Source organism: Muscardinus avellanarius, assembly GCF_963383645.1.
Source record: "Muscardinus avellanarius genome assembly, chromosome: 1".
NCBI classification, from domain to species: Eukaryota; Metazoa; Chordata; class Mammalia; order Rodentia; family Gliridae; genus Muscardinus; species Muscardinus avellanarius.
This window is the reverse complement of record NC_137786.1, coordinates 178465673-178481699: the sequence shown is the minus strand read 5'-3', so window position 1 is coordinate 178481699 and position 16027 is coordinate 178465673. Positions and strand designations below refer to the sequence as shown.

The 16027-nt window shown below is 48.0% G+C and overlaps 1 protein-coding gene across 3 annotated transcripts in view; it reads right to left on the bottom strand.

The window, feature by feature from the left end:
• The window catches only part of CLPB (ClpB family mitochondrial disaggregase), a gene marked incomplete at both ends in the record, with an annotated part of 164441 nt that extends 149211 nt beyond the window's left edge, over positions 1-15230 (bottom strand). For 2 of the 3 annotated variants that reach the window (XM_080695224.1, XM_080695226.1), the window contains 2 exons: positions 11492-11543; positions 14775-15171. In XM_080695224.1, the coding sequence (XP_080551350.1) occupies positions 11492-11543; positions 14775-15171 (449 nt within the window). Of the gene's footprint in view, positions 1-11491; positions 11544-14774 lie in introns of all 3 variants that reach the window. The other variant, XM_080695225.1, reaches the window with a different exon arrangement.
• Between the last annotated feature and the right edge of the window lie 797 nt (positions 15231-16027).

The following is a 16027-nucleotide window of genomic DNA, read 5'->3' as shown; positions in this document are numbered from 1 at the left end:
CTCTCCTGCTGGGCAGCTTTTGGAGAATAAACAAGCTTTCCAGCAACCAACAATCACCCCGGACCAGACTGTGTGTGTGTGCCTTCGGTAGCCAGCCTGACTTCCTACGGTGGAGGTAGGAGGAAGTGCCATCCACCTAGCTCACTCATGCTAGTGAGGAGAAGAACACTAAGCAACTAGAGAGCCAGGCAAGGAGGTGACTCACTGCATATGATCCTGCTTGCCTCCGCCTTTGAGATCCACGGGACTCCTGATAACCCACATGAGCTGCAGCGGGGAAAGCACTGCCTGAAGACCTGTGTGGGCCTGGGTTTAAATCACAACTCTGCCATCAGTGGACTCTAAGTGTGCCTAGGGTGAGGGCCTGCGGTGGGCGACGCAGCACCAACAGGACCTGGAGGGACAGCAGGACAAGGGTGGGCTGGAGGCAGTGCAAAAGCTCATCGTAGTCAGCCTGTGCGCAGAATGAGGTCCTTTCGGAGGGAAGAAGGAGGGTGCAGCTGGTGGGAGTTGGGGGCACGATGGTGAGAAGCAGAGCTGAGGGGTGGACATGCTAGCTATAGGAACCAGTGGGTTTCCAATACGCCAGGTGGAAATGGTTCTACCTTTAACTGAAGATGCCTCCCTAAGAAGACATTTCTGCTTCCAGCCTCACAGCCTCCTCATCTATAAAATGAAGCGATAGGCCACTTCCTAAGTGAGCAACTTGGAAGATTACTTAAGCAGTCCAAACTTCTGTTTCGTCATCTGTGAAGTGAGCTATGTTATTTGCAAGGTTCTTGTGAGGATTTATCAATTAAAGCCTTATATAGTGCCTGATATATAAAAGGATTCAATAAACACTGGCCACTATTAGTAATATTAGCAGTGTTCTTTTTTTTTTTTTTTTGGTGGTACTGGGGTTCCTGGAAGCCCTTCTACCTCTGGGCTACACTCCCAGACCTATTTTTATATTTTTATTTAGAAACAGGGTCTCCTAAGCCAGCGCGCGCGGCTGGCTTCGAACCTGCGCGATCCTCCTGTCTCCGCCTCCCATGCGCGGGGATTACAAGCGTGCGCCACCACGCCCGGCAGCAGTGTTCTTAAAATACTTCATAATTAGCGGGGCGTGCTGGCACACACTTGTAATCTCAATACTTGGGAGGCTGAGACAAGAGGATCTGGGTTCTTGGGTAGCTTCAGCTATTTAGTGAGGCCCTCCATAATTACTGTGACCCTGTTTCAAAATGAAAGAATAAAAGGGCTGGGGGTGTAGCTTGGAGGTAGAATGTCCCTGGGTTCAATCCCCACCACCACAAAAGAAAAACTTCGTAACTGTCCTTAAAACACTGTTTTATATTATTATGTATAGAGTTATAGGCAAAAATAATATATACATGAGCTGACGTGGTGGCACTTGCTTGTAATCTCAGCATTTGGGAGGCTGAGACAGGAGAATCACGGTTTAAGGACAGCAGCCTCAGTTACTTAGTGAGGCCCTTTGCAACTCAGTAAGACTGTTTTAAAATAGAGAATAAAAAATAGGACTGGCGGTGTAGCTTGGTAGAATGCCCCTGAGTTCCATCCCCAATACCGCAAAAAATAAATATATGTGTGTATGTGTGTGTACACATATGTATACAAAAAATTATTACAGTAACATGCAATAAGCATTAAGTAATTCTAAATATATATGGGTCCACTGAAGGTGCAGGACCAGGGCTGGGCTCCAACTACAGTGATATCCTGCTACTCCAAGCCTATTGCAGTAGGCCCTGGTTGTTCTCTGCTCCTGGGCACCACCAAACGCCCAACTCTGCCAGGTTTCTGGGCATTTGAAAAACCTGTATGGGGCTGGGCATGGCCATGGGTTTAAACCCCACCACCCTCAAAAAAAAAAAAAAATCCTGTGTGGAAGCCGGGTATGTTGTTGAATGAACACTTGTAATCCCAGCACTTGGGAGGCTGAGACAGGAGGATCGCAGTTCGTGGACAGCCTCAGCTACTTAGTGAGGCCCTCTGCAACTCAGTGAGACCCTGTTTCAAAATAAAGAATAAAAAGTAGGGTTAAGGGTATAGCTTGGAGGTAGAATGCTCCTGGGTTCCATCCCTAGTATCACAAAAAACAAACAACAACAACAAAACAATCAAACAAACAAAAATCCTGTGTTGGTTAGGTCCTAGCATTCAAAAACCTGTGTAATAATCTTTAAGCATCAAATTATAGGAAGTAATGCTCTTGAGGCCTTGACCTCTGGTCTAGGACAAAGGGCTGTTTCAATCCACTGCAAGCCAGAAAGACATTTACATATACTGATTAAGAGAGGTGGATATTTTGGTTGCTCCGATGCCATCATTAATATCTTCCTACCCAGCCAAAAGGATACAACAATCGATAAACAGACAGTCTCTCGGAGGCCTGGAGACAGCCAAATGTATTTACCAGCCAGGACTTTTGTTAATTAGATAAAATCCCTGGATCAATGTGTAGAACATTTACCTATGCTGTAACTAAACACATTCTGGACACCTCGATCCTGGCATGTGGACAGCAAGCGCCTCGAGCTGGAGCATCCAGGGACAAGGACCAAACAGAACCCAGATGCAAAGCTAGAATAAATGTGTTTATCCACAACACAGCCCAACCCTTTCTTCTCTTTTGAACTGTAACCCAATCAAAATTCCACCCCCACCCCAAAGCCATCTCATAAACCTATTTAGGCTGGTATGAAGTCCTTTATTTTCCTTTTTTGTGTGTGGTACTGGAGATTGCACCCAGGGGCTTTCTTCTACCTCTGAGCTACACCCCCAGCCCTATTTTCTTTCTTTCTTTCTTTTTTTTTTTTTTTTTTTGAAATTTTGAAACGAGGTCTCACTAACTTGCAGAGGGCCTCACTAAGTTGCTGAGGCCAGCAGCTGAGCCTGCGGTCTTCCTGTCTCAGCGTTCCAAGTACTGGGATAAGTGTATGCCACCATGCCCGGTTGAAGTCTTTTATTTTCTTTTATTAATTAATTAATTTATTTATTTTGGTGGTACTGGGGTTTCTGGAAACCCTTCTACCTCCGGGCTACACTCCCAGACCTATTTTATACTTTTTTTATTTTTGGAAACAGGATCTCTTAAGCCAGCACGGCTGGCTTCTAACCTGCGCCATCCTCCTGTCTCCGCCTCCCAAGCACGGGGATTACAAGCGTGTGCCACCACGCCCGGCCGAAGTCTTTTATTTTCTAAAACTCTCAAAACCAGAAACCAAAATAAGATATGAAAAGAATCTCTGAAATGATAACTAATATTTTTTTAGAGAGGCAACATTTATGCACAGTGGGAAGAGTTAAAAAGACCCATATATTCAAGTGCCTAGTTGACATCTCCACTTGAATACCTTACCAACATGTTAAATTCAACTTGCTTAAAAATAAACTCATCCCAGGCGTGGTGGCACACGCTTGTAATCCCAGCATTCAGGAGGCTGAGACCGGAGGATCGTGGTTCGCAGACAGCCTCAGCTACTTAGTGAGGCCCTCTGCAACTCAGTGAGACCTGGTTTCAAAATAAAGAATACAAAATAGGGCAGGGGGTGTAGCTCGGAGTTCGAATGCCCCTGGGTTCCATCCCCAGACCCACACACACAAAAAAAAATTCATAACCTCTACCCCCTGTACTCCTCCTCATGCACCCACAACCTAGTCTTCCTCTGAACCCTCTTCTCAGTCAATGCAACAGCATTTACACGAATGATCAAGCCAGAAAATTGAAGTTCACCTACACTTTCACTTTCCTAATTATCCATGTCCAGTCCTATTCACTCATTTATTACCTACTGTGTACCAGGCATGGATACTGATCTAACCATCACTGTCCTGTCCAGCTTACTTCCTCCACCTCTGCTACTAACATCTTAGTCCAAGTCACATCATCAGTCTGGACCACTCCAGTTGCTTTTCAGCCAGTCTTCCAGATCCATCACGGACCTCCACCAATCTGTTCTCCACTGAGCAACCATACTGATCTTTTAAAACTACAATCTGAGCCGGGCGTGGTGGTGCACGCTTGTAATCCCTGCGCTTGGGAGGCTGAGACAGGAGGATCTCGCAGGTTCGAAGCGAGCAGCGCAGGCGTAAGAGACCGTTTCAAAAATATTAAAAAAAAATAGGTCTGGGAGTGTAGCCCGGAGGTAGAAGGGCTTCCAGGAACCCCAGTACCACCAAAAAAAAAAAAGAGAGAAAAAAAAAACTACAATCTGGCGAGGCATGGTGGTGCATGCTTGTAATCCCAGCATTTGGGAGGCTGAGACTGGAAGATAGCAGTTCACGGACAGCCTCAGCTACTTATAGTGAGGCTCTTTGCAACTCAGTGAGACCCTGTTTCAAAATAAAAAATAGGGCTGGGGGTGTAGCTCGGAGGTAGAATGCCCCTGGGTTCCATCCCCAGCACCAAAAAAAAAAAAAAAAAAAAAAATCTGAGCTGGGCATGGTGGCACATGCTTGTAATCCAGTACTTGGGAGTCTGAGACAGGAGGATCGTAGGTTCATGACTAGCCTCAGCAACTTAGTGAGACCCTGGGAAATTTAGTAAGACCCTATTTAAAAAACAAAAAAATACAGCTGGGCATGCGTGGTGGTGCACGCTTGCTATCCCAGCATTTGGGAGGCTCAGACAGGAGGACTGTGCAGATTCGAAGCCAGCCTCAGCTACTTAGTGAGGTCCTTTACAACTCAACAAGACCCTATTTCAAAATAAAGAATAAAAAATAGGGCTGAGGGTGTCACTCAGAGGTAGAATGTCCCTGGGTTCCACTAGGGGAAAAAAAAAGTATAACTAGGCGTGGTGGTGCACACTTGTAATCCCAGTACTTGGAAAGCTGAAAAAGGAGGATCACATAGGTTCGAAGCCAGCCTCAGCTACTTAGTGAGACTCTCAGCAACTTAGTGAGACCCTGTTTCCATATAAAATATAAAATAGGTCTGAGGGTATAGGCCAGAGGTAGAAAGCCCCTGGGTTCTATCCCCAGTACTATCCCCCCCTCCAAAAAAAAGTACAATAGGGCTGGGGTATATAGCTCGAAGGTTGAATGCCCCTGGGTTCAATCATCAGTACAACACACACACAAAATAAAACTACAATTTGCATCATGTCTGTCTCTCTGTCTCATGCACACACTGGCCTAAACCTCCTCAGTGATTGCTCACTATTCTGAGGACAAAACTAAGCATGGCTAATGTGGCCTAGAGACCCGGTGTGCTATGACCCATTTCATGCCGCCTCTCCCCTTGCTCTCTGGAGTCTAGCCACACTGGCCTTCTAACTCAATTTGATTTCTCCACATCTCTTCTTGATTCAGGACCTTCCACCTGCTATTCTCTCTAACTGAACTTTCTTTCACCTTTTTTTCTTTACAGAGTTCACCTCAATCGTTATTTACTGAGGCTTTCCCTTGCACCTCCAACCCTCTCACTCAAGGTTAGAATTCCCAGTGTCTTGTACTTCACTTAAAAAAAAAAAAATTCATTAAAAAAAAAGCTTTGAGGCACATTTTACATACCTTATATTTTACCCATCTAGTAGTATACAACTGAACTTTTTAGTATCTTCAGAGTTCTACATCAGTGACTGCAATCTAACTAACAGAACGTTTTTATAATACAAAAAAGAATCCAGGACCCATTAGCGGTCACTCCTCAGCCCTTTTCCTCTCTTCTGACTTTCTTAGCAATCGCTTTCAGTTCTATGGATTTGTTTATTTCAGACATTTCACATAAATGGGGATCATAAAACACATGGCTGTTACAGCCAAGATGTTTGCATACCCCCTAAAGCCATGCCAAAATGTAATTTCCAGTGTGATTCATGGAGGTGGGGCCTTTGAGAGGTTAATCAGGTCATGAGGGTGGATTCCTCCTGGACAGGATTAGTGACCTAGTAAGACACCTCAGAGGGCTTCCTCACACCTTCAGCCATGTGAAGATGCAGACAGCCCTCTAGGCCCTCACTAGATAACAAATCTATCAGCGCTTTCTTCCTTGGAATTAACAAATACCATTCTGATATATGGTTTTATCATGCTTTTATTTGTGCATTCATCTATTAATAGGCTGAGGCTGTTTCTACTTTTTGGTTACTGTGAATAATGATGCTATGAACATTTATGCACAAGTACTTCAATGAACTTGTTCTCATTTCTCTTGAGTATACACCTAGAGTGGATTTGCTGGGTAGTAAGGTAACTCTGTTTAGCATTCTGAGGAACTGCCAGGCTATTTTCCAAAGTGGCTATACCACTTTACATCCCCTCCAGCAATTATGGAAGGGATGTAATTCTTCTGGATCCTCACCAACACTTGCTTTTATTGGTCTCTTTTATTACAGCCATCCTAATGAGTGTGAAGTAGTATCTAATTGTGGTTTCCATTTGCATGTCTGTGACTAATGATGTCCCTCATCACTGAAAAGATGTTGAGCATCTTTTCAGGTAGGTATTGGTCATTTGTATATCTTCTCTGGAAAAATGTCTATTCAGATCCTTCATCGACTTTTTAGTTAGGTTACTTTTTTTTATTGTTGTGTTGTTCTTTATATATTCTGGATACAAGTCTCACATCAGGTATATGATATGCAAAATATTCTCCCATTCTGTGAAATTCTTTTCATGTTCTCAGTGGTATCCTTTGAAGCACAAAAATTTTTAATTTTGATAAAGCTCAATTAATTTTCTCTTTGGCTGTTTGTGTTTTTGGTGCTATCTAAGAAGCCCTTGCCTAACCCAAAGTGACAAAGATTTACTCCTATGTTTTCTTCTAAGAATTTATTTTGTTAGTATTTACATTTAGGTTCATGAACAATTCGGAGTTAATTTTTACGTATGCCATCAGGTAAGGGTCCTGCTGTAGTCGTTTGCTCATGGCTATTTAGTTGTCCCAGCACTATTGTTGAAAAATAAACTGTACTTCAGGGTTTTTTTGTTTGTATGTATGTGTATAATTTGTTTGTTTGCAGTACTAGGGATGGAACCCAGGGGCATTCTACCTCCAAGCTACACCTCCAGTCCTATTTTTTATTCTTTATTTTGAAACAGGGTCTCACTGAGTTGCAAAGGGCCTAAGTAGCTGAGGCTGGCCGTGAACCTGTGATCCTCCTGTCTCAGCCTCCCAACACTACCCGGCTTGTACTCAGTTTTGAAGTACATAATTATAGTTAGAAGACTGTAAGTACCAAGAGGCCAGGGATAGCCTCGTCTTGTCCACTACTGTGTCTTCAGCACTCAGCTAAGGCCCAACTTCTAATAAGCCCTTATCAATATTGCTTGAACAAATTAATAGTTACTATTAATAATAACTACAATTCATGGGTTACAGACATCATCATTTCCAAGTTACTTAAGCTCATACAAGTTAGGCAATTTGTGTTCTGTTTTACTGTTTCTCAATTTTGTATTCATGTCTTCCTTCCTCACCAAGGGAGACAGGAGCTCCTCTAAGGCAGGAACTGTTTCTCCTTCCCTCACTTTGCTGCCACACTCCCTCCCTCCTCCAAATCTGCTTCAGGGCAAGGCACAGAGAGCAGGCTGGACAGTGAGCTGCTGAGAGGAAGAATCAGTGCCCTAGATGACCAGGACTCTACGTATCTCCAGGCCCTCCAGCCTCAGGAAGTGATCCCGAGTCCCCGGGCAGGGTACACTGCTCCTCCCTGCAGCTCTGGGCTGCACTCTGCTCCACTCCTGCTGTCCTCTTTGTCTGGAGAGCCCTACCCCTCTCTCTGCTAAGTCCTACTGATGAGGTACCATTTCCTCCAGGAAGCTTTGCCTGCTCCCCAGCGGGTGAGGGGTATCTTCTGCATGCCCGCAGCCTCTTATTTTCCATCTCCAGCACACATCATGCTGTTGCCAAAGACTACCACAGACTGCCATTGAGGACAGGACTCCCGTCTGCTCAGGTGTCCCCTCAGCAGCAGGGAACCCAGCATATGGTAGGTGCTTAGTAAATGTTACTCAAATGAGCAAATAAATCCTGGAGAGAATGGGCAAGTGGTAGAAGTCCAAGACCAATACTGCCAGGTCTCCTTCACTGCAGAGTGGACCCATATGCAGCTGAGTCAGAAAGAGATCCCGCTCCCTGCTGGAGAGGGGAAACGGGCAGGGGTGTTGTCTTTCACTGTCTGATCTGAAGGAAACGTGATCCACTGGAACACAGAAAGCCTCACTTTTCCCAGCCTAACAGTCCTCACATGGCTCAGCCTGAGCCTGGCCAGATGTGCCTTCAGTCTGCCCCATGGCCTCTGTTTCGGGTGAGCGGTTTCCAACTCCAAAAGCTAGGCTCATGTTTGGGCTGAGTCCAAGAGCAAGGCCACCTGCTCGCACTGCTGACAGACAGAATGGGGCCAGGCTTCCACTTGTGAAGTGCTAGGGCTGGATGAGCTTACAAAGCTTAAGTGCCTGGGGGAGGGGGAATGGCTGCCACACAGGGAGGGAGGAAGGAAAGTTGAAGGGACCCGGCCTCCTTGTAATGCAGCCAGTGGTAGCATGAACCTCTCGCTTAGGTTATCTTGAAATCATAAAGCATCAGGGAAACAGGGTCAGAGAGAGTGGGGGGCCAGACACTGTCCCTGCCCGCGGGGAGGCACACACCCAGTGGCTGAAGGTGAAGCGGAGCCCACAAGCCCACAAACATCTTAACGTGAAGAATAAAGTGTGGCACGTGGCAGAATGAGCCCTGCCCTTTTAGCTAAGCGCCCTCCTGACACACAATTATCCAGCCCCGCCGAAAGCAAGTCCACACTGCCCACAGGTCGGGGCCACTGTCCAGGCCACTGGCCTGATGGTCTCACACTCCACAAGTATTCCCGATCTGCTCCTGGGTAGGTCAGTGGGTGCACTTCACTGGTTCTCCTGTGTGGGCTACTGCCCCCTCAGTTCTGAGGCCCTGTCTCTCCAATTTCTCTTCCAGGAGGTTCCCCTCCTACTATGGGCTGGCATGGCCCTTCCTAGATAGTGCTCATAACCTCCTCGGGAGGAGGAGGGCAAAGAAGAGGTCACAGCAGCTGGAAGAATCAAGCGAGGTTTCATAAGGAGCCTTGAGGGCTGCCAGGACTTAAGCAGAGGGTGATGAGCACTGAGCACAGCGCTCCGCATGGAGGGTCCACACTCAGGGCCCAGCGGCTGCAGATTCCAGGGCATCCTGAGGAGGAGGATGAACACAGAGCCCCAGGTTCAGGTCCTTCCCTATCCAGAGCTCTCCTGAAGCTCTGGGCTGAGGGAAGGAGAAGGAGAGGTCAAGACACACAGCATAGAGCCCCAAGAAGGCAAGGGCAGAGGACAACACTGCTCACCAGGTCTCAGTTTTGCTCCAACACTGATATCAATGACTATACTAATCATATACATGGCGACCCAACCACATGTAAAGTATGTGTAAAGTTAAAGAAACTGAGAATGGGATTCTGTCCTGCTACAGGTATGCCTACTGATCAGGGCTAAGGCCAGGACACACAGAGGAGGAAATAAAGAGCAGCAAGAGGCACCTGTGCAGTGTCTAGGGCACAGAAAGGCTGGATAAATCTCAAGGTTTCCTTCTGCTGAGGATGGACAGGCTCTCCCCACCCAACCTCCCCTGGGCCCGGCAGCCTCGGCTGCCTTTGCTAGCTGGTGCCCTGCTCAGTGATTCTGTATGAGATGGAGGCTGAGAGAAGTGTCTGTGCCTCCCTCATCTCTGGTTTTCCTTCCATGGAGTGAAGGGAGATTTTGAAAGAGTCATCTGACAAGGGAAATGGGGAAAGTGGCAGGAGGAAAGCTAGAGACTAGAGCTACACATTCATCCATTCCAGCAAGAATGAATGCCAGGAACGATTCTCTGAGACACACACCACAAGTTAAATCCATTTCTATATTCTTTGGCAGGTATGTAATTGCTGTTAGAAAAATGTGAATTTGAGCCGGGCATGGTGGCGCAGGCTTGTAATCCCAGTACTTGGGAGGCTGAGACAGGAGAATCACAGGTTCGCGGCCAGCCTCAGCTACTTAGTGAGGCCCTCCCCAACTTAGTGAGGCCTTGTTTCAAAATAAAGAATAAAAATAGGGCTGGGGGTGTAGGTTGGAGGTAGAATGCCCCTGGGCTCAATCCCCAGTTCCACAAAAACAAAAAACAAAAAGAAAGAAAAACATGTATTTGAAAAAGCTAAAATAATCCACACCTGGGGAGACTCAATGGACTGGGGTAGAGTCGGCCTCCCAGGTGATGGGAAGGTGATTCACTGGTTGCTCCATGAATGTGCTGCTGCTCTGGGCTAGCGAGGGGGAAGCGGCAGCCTTGCAGTTACCAACAGGTGATTCTGGGGTTAGCAAGGGCCAGTTTCTACCCCCTGGCTCCCTTGCAGTGCAGCAGAAAGCAGCGGGGCTCATCTGTTTCTGGGGGAATGGAGATGCCACACGCAGCCTGCAGTTATGAATGGCTCTTATAACAACAAGATGACATCTGCACTTGGTTTTTAAGATGCATCATCACATGTTTATTAAAACTATTGCTCCATCATATTTATTTGGCTACAAAACAACTCCCAGCCCATACTTCCAAAAGTGGTTTATTAAAAACTACGCCTTAAACATTAATACTCAAAAGCACCCTTGAGAATCAATAATAATGCTGCAGATAAAATGAAAGGGAATCAAAGCAGTAAGTCTTGGTGGGGCTGTGGCTGCCTTTCAACACTTTCTTGTATATTCAGCAGCCAGACTGGGAAGAGAACCAAGGATCTGAGATACAAGGTGCAGGGACAGCCCTCTGATTCCTGTCTAAAATGTGGGTGAGGTAGCAGAGAAAGGAGTGTCCATTGGTCACCTGGATCTATTCAAAGGGCCAACAGAATCCAAAATGAGGCCCCAAAGGAGTCAGCAGTTTACCTAACCAGCAGCCCCTAAATGAAGATGCTCTGTGTGGCGCCCAGTATCAGCAGCCATCCTGGTCTCGGAGTCTGCCCAGCTCCTGAGTCCTATTTATGAACAAGCCTCAAATCTAACCTCCAATGGTCCCAGGGGGCTAGCTGAGCCAGTGAGGCTGGAGAACTGCAGTCTGCCCAGTAGGGACTCAACACAGGCACCCAGACCCTGTAGGGAGGTCTTTCGAGATCTACTGTATCTTCTGGCACAAAGGTCTCTCCCAGCTTCTTCCTAATCTCCAAGCCTCACCATTGGTGCCCACCCGCACCCCATCCAGACAGCAAGCGTTAAAACATAGTGATTTCCACAGAGGAACAAAAACAAATTGGAATATTCAGAGGAGAATCCATAGGAAATGGAGGAGAGTCCAAACCATCCCAGGCAAAGGCCCAAGGACGTCTCCCCACCAAAAATATGTGAAGGCTGGCCTGGGCCAAGGGAGCTTGGGTGACTGTGACCCCAGGAGTCAGAGGCAGTGCCCAGTTTAGATTGGGGCACTCCTCCAAAGCAGAATTATCACAGGAAGAAGATGCTCACCTGCTCAGCCCCTCCAATGGGGAGAGCAAGGCCTGGGGGTCAACACTCACCTGCTAACTTCTGGCACATTGTTGGCACGGGCAGCTTCCATCAGGGCTGCATCTGAAGAGAGAGAGGGCACTGGTCAGATCCCTGACCAAGACTTCTCATCAGGGCTGCTGGCAGGACCCGGTAACATAGAAAAGTACCCCAGAAACATGGGCTTTAGCAAGTGAACCGAGGCCACGAGAAGGCTAACGTCCTCCCCCCACTGTGGTCCACTGCTAGCAACTTGACTTCCACACCTTTCTCTAATACAGCCTACACTCTCCACTCCTGGCACCATAGAGGAGATGCAGGTAAAGTGCTAATACACATCTCACCTGTGACAAATACTCATGTGCAAAGCCCCTCACTCTTCAGAGGCTCTAAAGCTCTGTGTAAGTATGTTATCAGCAACCATTCCCTAACCTCACCCACTCTTTCCGCCATCTCCAGTTCTTTAGCCCAGTTCTCAATCTTGACGTCACAGGTCACAAGCCTAAGAGGTGAGAAAGAATTCGGAGTGGCAGGCAGGAGTGTGGGCCACTCTAACATGGAGAACGCCTCCACTAGTAGCCACCAAGACCTGGCTACACCCCCTGCCACTTACTCACCAGGTGACTGAGGCAGCCCCTCGCCCTATCAACCACAGCTTCCCAGACTCTAAAGCGGAGACAATAACCCTTCCACGCCAGTCTCACAAGGATGCCGAGGGGATACAATGATGGTTGAAGCCTGCAAATTCCCTGGTGCCAAGCCTAGAAAGGAGACCCAAAGCAGAGGGGGCAGATCCCTTAGGAATCACCAGGCCTAGCAGAAAAGCAACACTTGGCCTGCAGGCTGCTGGCACCACCTTGTGGCCAGCAAGAAAAACTCAGCTCTGAAAACAAAGTCAACAACCACTGTAGAGACACAATTCTTTCAAGCAGTCAATATCAAGTGCCATGGCACCGCTAGGCCCAGCTTGTTCTGACTACATTCTCGGACACTGGACTGACTCCTACCCAGGCCTGCCACAGGAGCTCTCAGTCCAGCCATGAAACGCCCAGTGAGATGTGAGAGACAGCACTGGAGCAGCATGGAAGGAGGAGCTGGAGACCAGGCTCTAGTCCCAACACTTATACGCTTACCGTCCTAGCCAACTCAGCTAACCTCCTGAGCCTCAGGTTCCTTATCTGCACAACAGGAATCAGACACCCACCTTATCATGCACATGAAAACCAGTTTTGTTTCGCCATTGGTACCTCTGCCCCACCTCCAGGCCTAGATCCCAGAGCCAGACCTTTCCTGCTTACCTTAGCAGATTGTTCTCTTAGTACACACTCAATTATGCTCAGAGCCTCCAGCTGGAAGGGAACAACCATTCCCCAGAGATGGCTCTATCCATTCTCCCCTCTTCAGGAAGAATAAAAAGGCATCTAAAAGGTCACAGAGTGAGGGATTAGCTGAGATTCAAACCAGTTTCTACCACATGGCACTGAGAGACTCAGCTTGAAACCCCAAGTCAGGGGACAGGGAGCTGGGCAGTCAATAAAGTTAGAACTGGTCATGGTTTTATGGTCATTATTTATTTTGGTAACTAGACCCTGGCCTCCTTGATGAAATTCACATGCCACAAAGTCCAGCTTGGAATCCCCCAAGTACTTCTTAGGCAAGACTTTGGATACCTTTCTCCAATTTGTTTAAGCACACTGGCCTCTCTGGCCATTCCCTGCTCCGGAAACTTCCAGCACTCTCCATCGCGTACTGAAGGGATTCCAAACCCTCCTGCCTGGCAGGCAGACCCCACTCCATCTGCTCTGACTTCATTCCACAGACCTCATCCTCTACCCACACTGGCAGCTAGCCCTGTGCACAGGCTGACTGAAGCCTTTGCATGGATACGCCCCACCTTGAGACAAATTCACTAAGTTCCAGACACTAGAGGACAAATGATGTGTAGGTAATAGAGAAACCTAAAAAAAAAAAAAAAGAAAGATGCATTCCCTGTTCTGCAGGGGCTTGTAATCAATCTGCTTTCCATCTCCCACCGCATCCTCCAGAGGTCTCCAAATTCTGCAGAAAGGCCTTCCAGACCCTGCTGGCCCTGATCCTCTGGCAACACACAGCACCACTCACTAGCCCCACATGCCTAACTGCCTACAAGGCTCCCTTGCTTGACTCTGTGTTAAGTTAGGACTTTCCACAAACCTAGCTCCAAACTAGACACACGGACAATACTGAAAAAATGCTGAAAATTATAAGAGCATGGTGTGCCTACTCTAGAAAAGCTCTTAGAGTCTATTTCAATCCTTTCATTTTTGCGGGGAAGAAACTGGGGGCCAGTTAGAAAGAGCAAGAGTCCAAATTCACAAGGGGAATGTGAACCAAAATGAGATCCCCAGAGTCCTCACTCCTCATCCAAAGCCCTTCTTTTACAGCCGGCCACATCATGCTGAATAAACAAATGAAAGTCAGGGCAGGCCTCGATTTTGCTCCACAGTCTCAGAGCTTGGGATATATGAATCTATGGACACCAAAGCAAGTTTCGTAAGGACAAATGAGAACCTGAGTGGCTGAACTCATGCAGGCCAGAAGTCGGGCTCTCTGCCCACTCTTCCAGCCCCTGCTCAGCTCCATGCACCCAGCTGAGGGGCCAATCTCGGTCAGCCAATTCCCACCACCACTGCGCTAGGTCTCCAGGGACCCAACTTCTTTTTCCTGCCAACTGCCCACACAACATGATCACCTTAGGCCTGAGACCAGGCAGAGAAAAACCCTGGGAAACTGTTGGAGGCCACTGAATTCTAAGACGGGTCAAAATAACAGCATTGTACGTGTATTGAGAAATCATCCTTCACTATATAAGTGGGGAAACTGAGGCCAGAGAGGGGAAAAGGAGTCAAGCTGGCACTGATACCAAATCTCTTCCTTTCTCAGATCACTGTAGACAGACAACTTCTCTACTTGCCCTTAGAACTGCCTGAGGCTTCCTGAAAACATCCGGAAAGAGGAATGGACCAGGCAGAATATCAGAGCAGAAAGAACCATGCTTTACTTAAATATTTAGTCCAATGCCCCTATCATACAGATAAGCAAAGCGATGCTCAAAGAGGGGAGACTGACCTATAGAGGGAGATTATACAATTTGGAGGTTGAGGGGGGGGGCTCTCCAGTGCAATATCCTGCCCCTGGAACCAGAGGATGTCCAAGACTGAGGTTATGGGGTTATGCCGGTGTGAATTTATATGCACCTCCACCCTCTAAAGATGGGGATTCAGGCCACTCCTCCCACCCCTCCTTTCCGTGAACCCAGACTGGCCCCATAATCACCCTTGTTGGAAGGACTCTTGCTGTAGCAATGAACCACCAGCGCTGTGGCCAGGGCCCACATGCCCAGTCCGGCCCTGTTGGGGGCACCATTCCAGCTGTCCTGTCCCGGGAGTGATTCTTCGGGGCTAGGAAGGTGTCCCCTCGTGGCAGCAGCCAGGCACTGGGTCTCGTGGCATCCTCCCCGGCGCCCCCCGGCGGCTGCCCCTCCTCCGGGGAGCAAGGCTGACGGTATTCCAGGGCGCCCCCAGGCGGCCGCTGTCAGCCACTGCGGCTCCCCGCGGTCCCCGGTGGTTACGCGGCGGCCCAGGACACCTCGGCTCTGGAGTGATGGAAATCTGAGCAGCCGGAGGAACCGCGGCGCCAGCGCAGTCTTCCTCAACACCAAGGACCCCAGCATCGTGACAGCTGCTTCAATAACCCCCTGGTGCCGGCCCCTGTGCTGGCCACGACCAACATGGCTGCCGCGGCGCGTTCGAAGACGCCGCGAACGGGGTGGGATTCCGCACTACCTCACGGGAGTGGTAGTCCACAGCCCTGGATTTCCCCACAGCCGGAGAACAAATCAACTACACTTCCCAGAAGGCAGCGGGAGAGCGTCACAATGACGGCTGACCTAGGGGGTCACGGAGCATGTCGGGAAATGGAGTTCAGCGAAAGGGGCGTGGCAAGAAGGCAAATGTTACGCTGGGGCGTGGCTATTAGAGTTTGGAATCTCAAAGCCTCTTTCTTAGCTAAGATACACCACGCAGTTGCTGACCGGTATAAGTTAAACAAAGATTTTTTTCAGCAGAGGATTATTTCTTTTCGCTCATTTCTCATTTCAGCCTGGGACAGCTTTTCAAAAAGATGTACTGGAATCGAGCATGGTGGTGCGTGCTTGTAAACCCGTACTTGGGAGGCTGAGACAGGAGGATAGAAGGTTCGAAGACAGACTCAGGAACTTAGGCTCTCAGCAATTTAGGGAGACCCTGTTTCAAGAAAAATAAAAGCCGGGCATGGTGGCGCACACTTGTAATCCCAGCATTTGGGAGGCTGAAACAGGAAGATTGAGGTTCGCGGACAGCCTCGGCTACTTAGGCCCTTTGCAACTCAGTGAGACACTGTTTGAAAATAGAGAATAAAATATAATGCTGGGGTTGTATCTCGGAGGTAGAATTCCCATAGGTTCCATTCCCAGTACTGAAAAAAAAATTTTTTAATTAAAAAATAAAAGCCAGGCATGGTGGCACATGTTTGTAACCCCAGTACAGTAC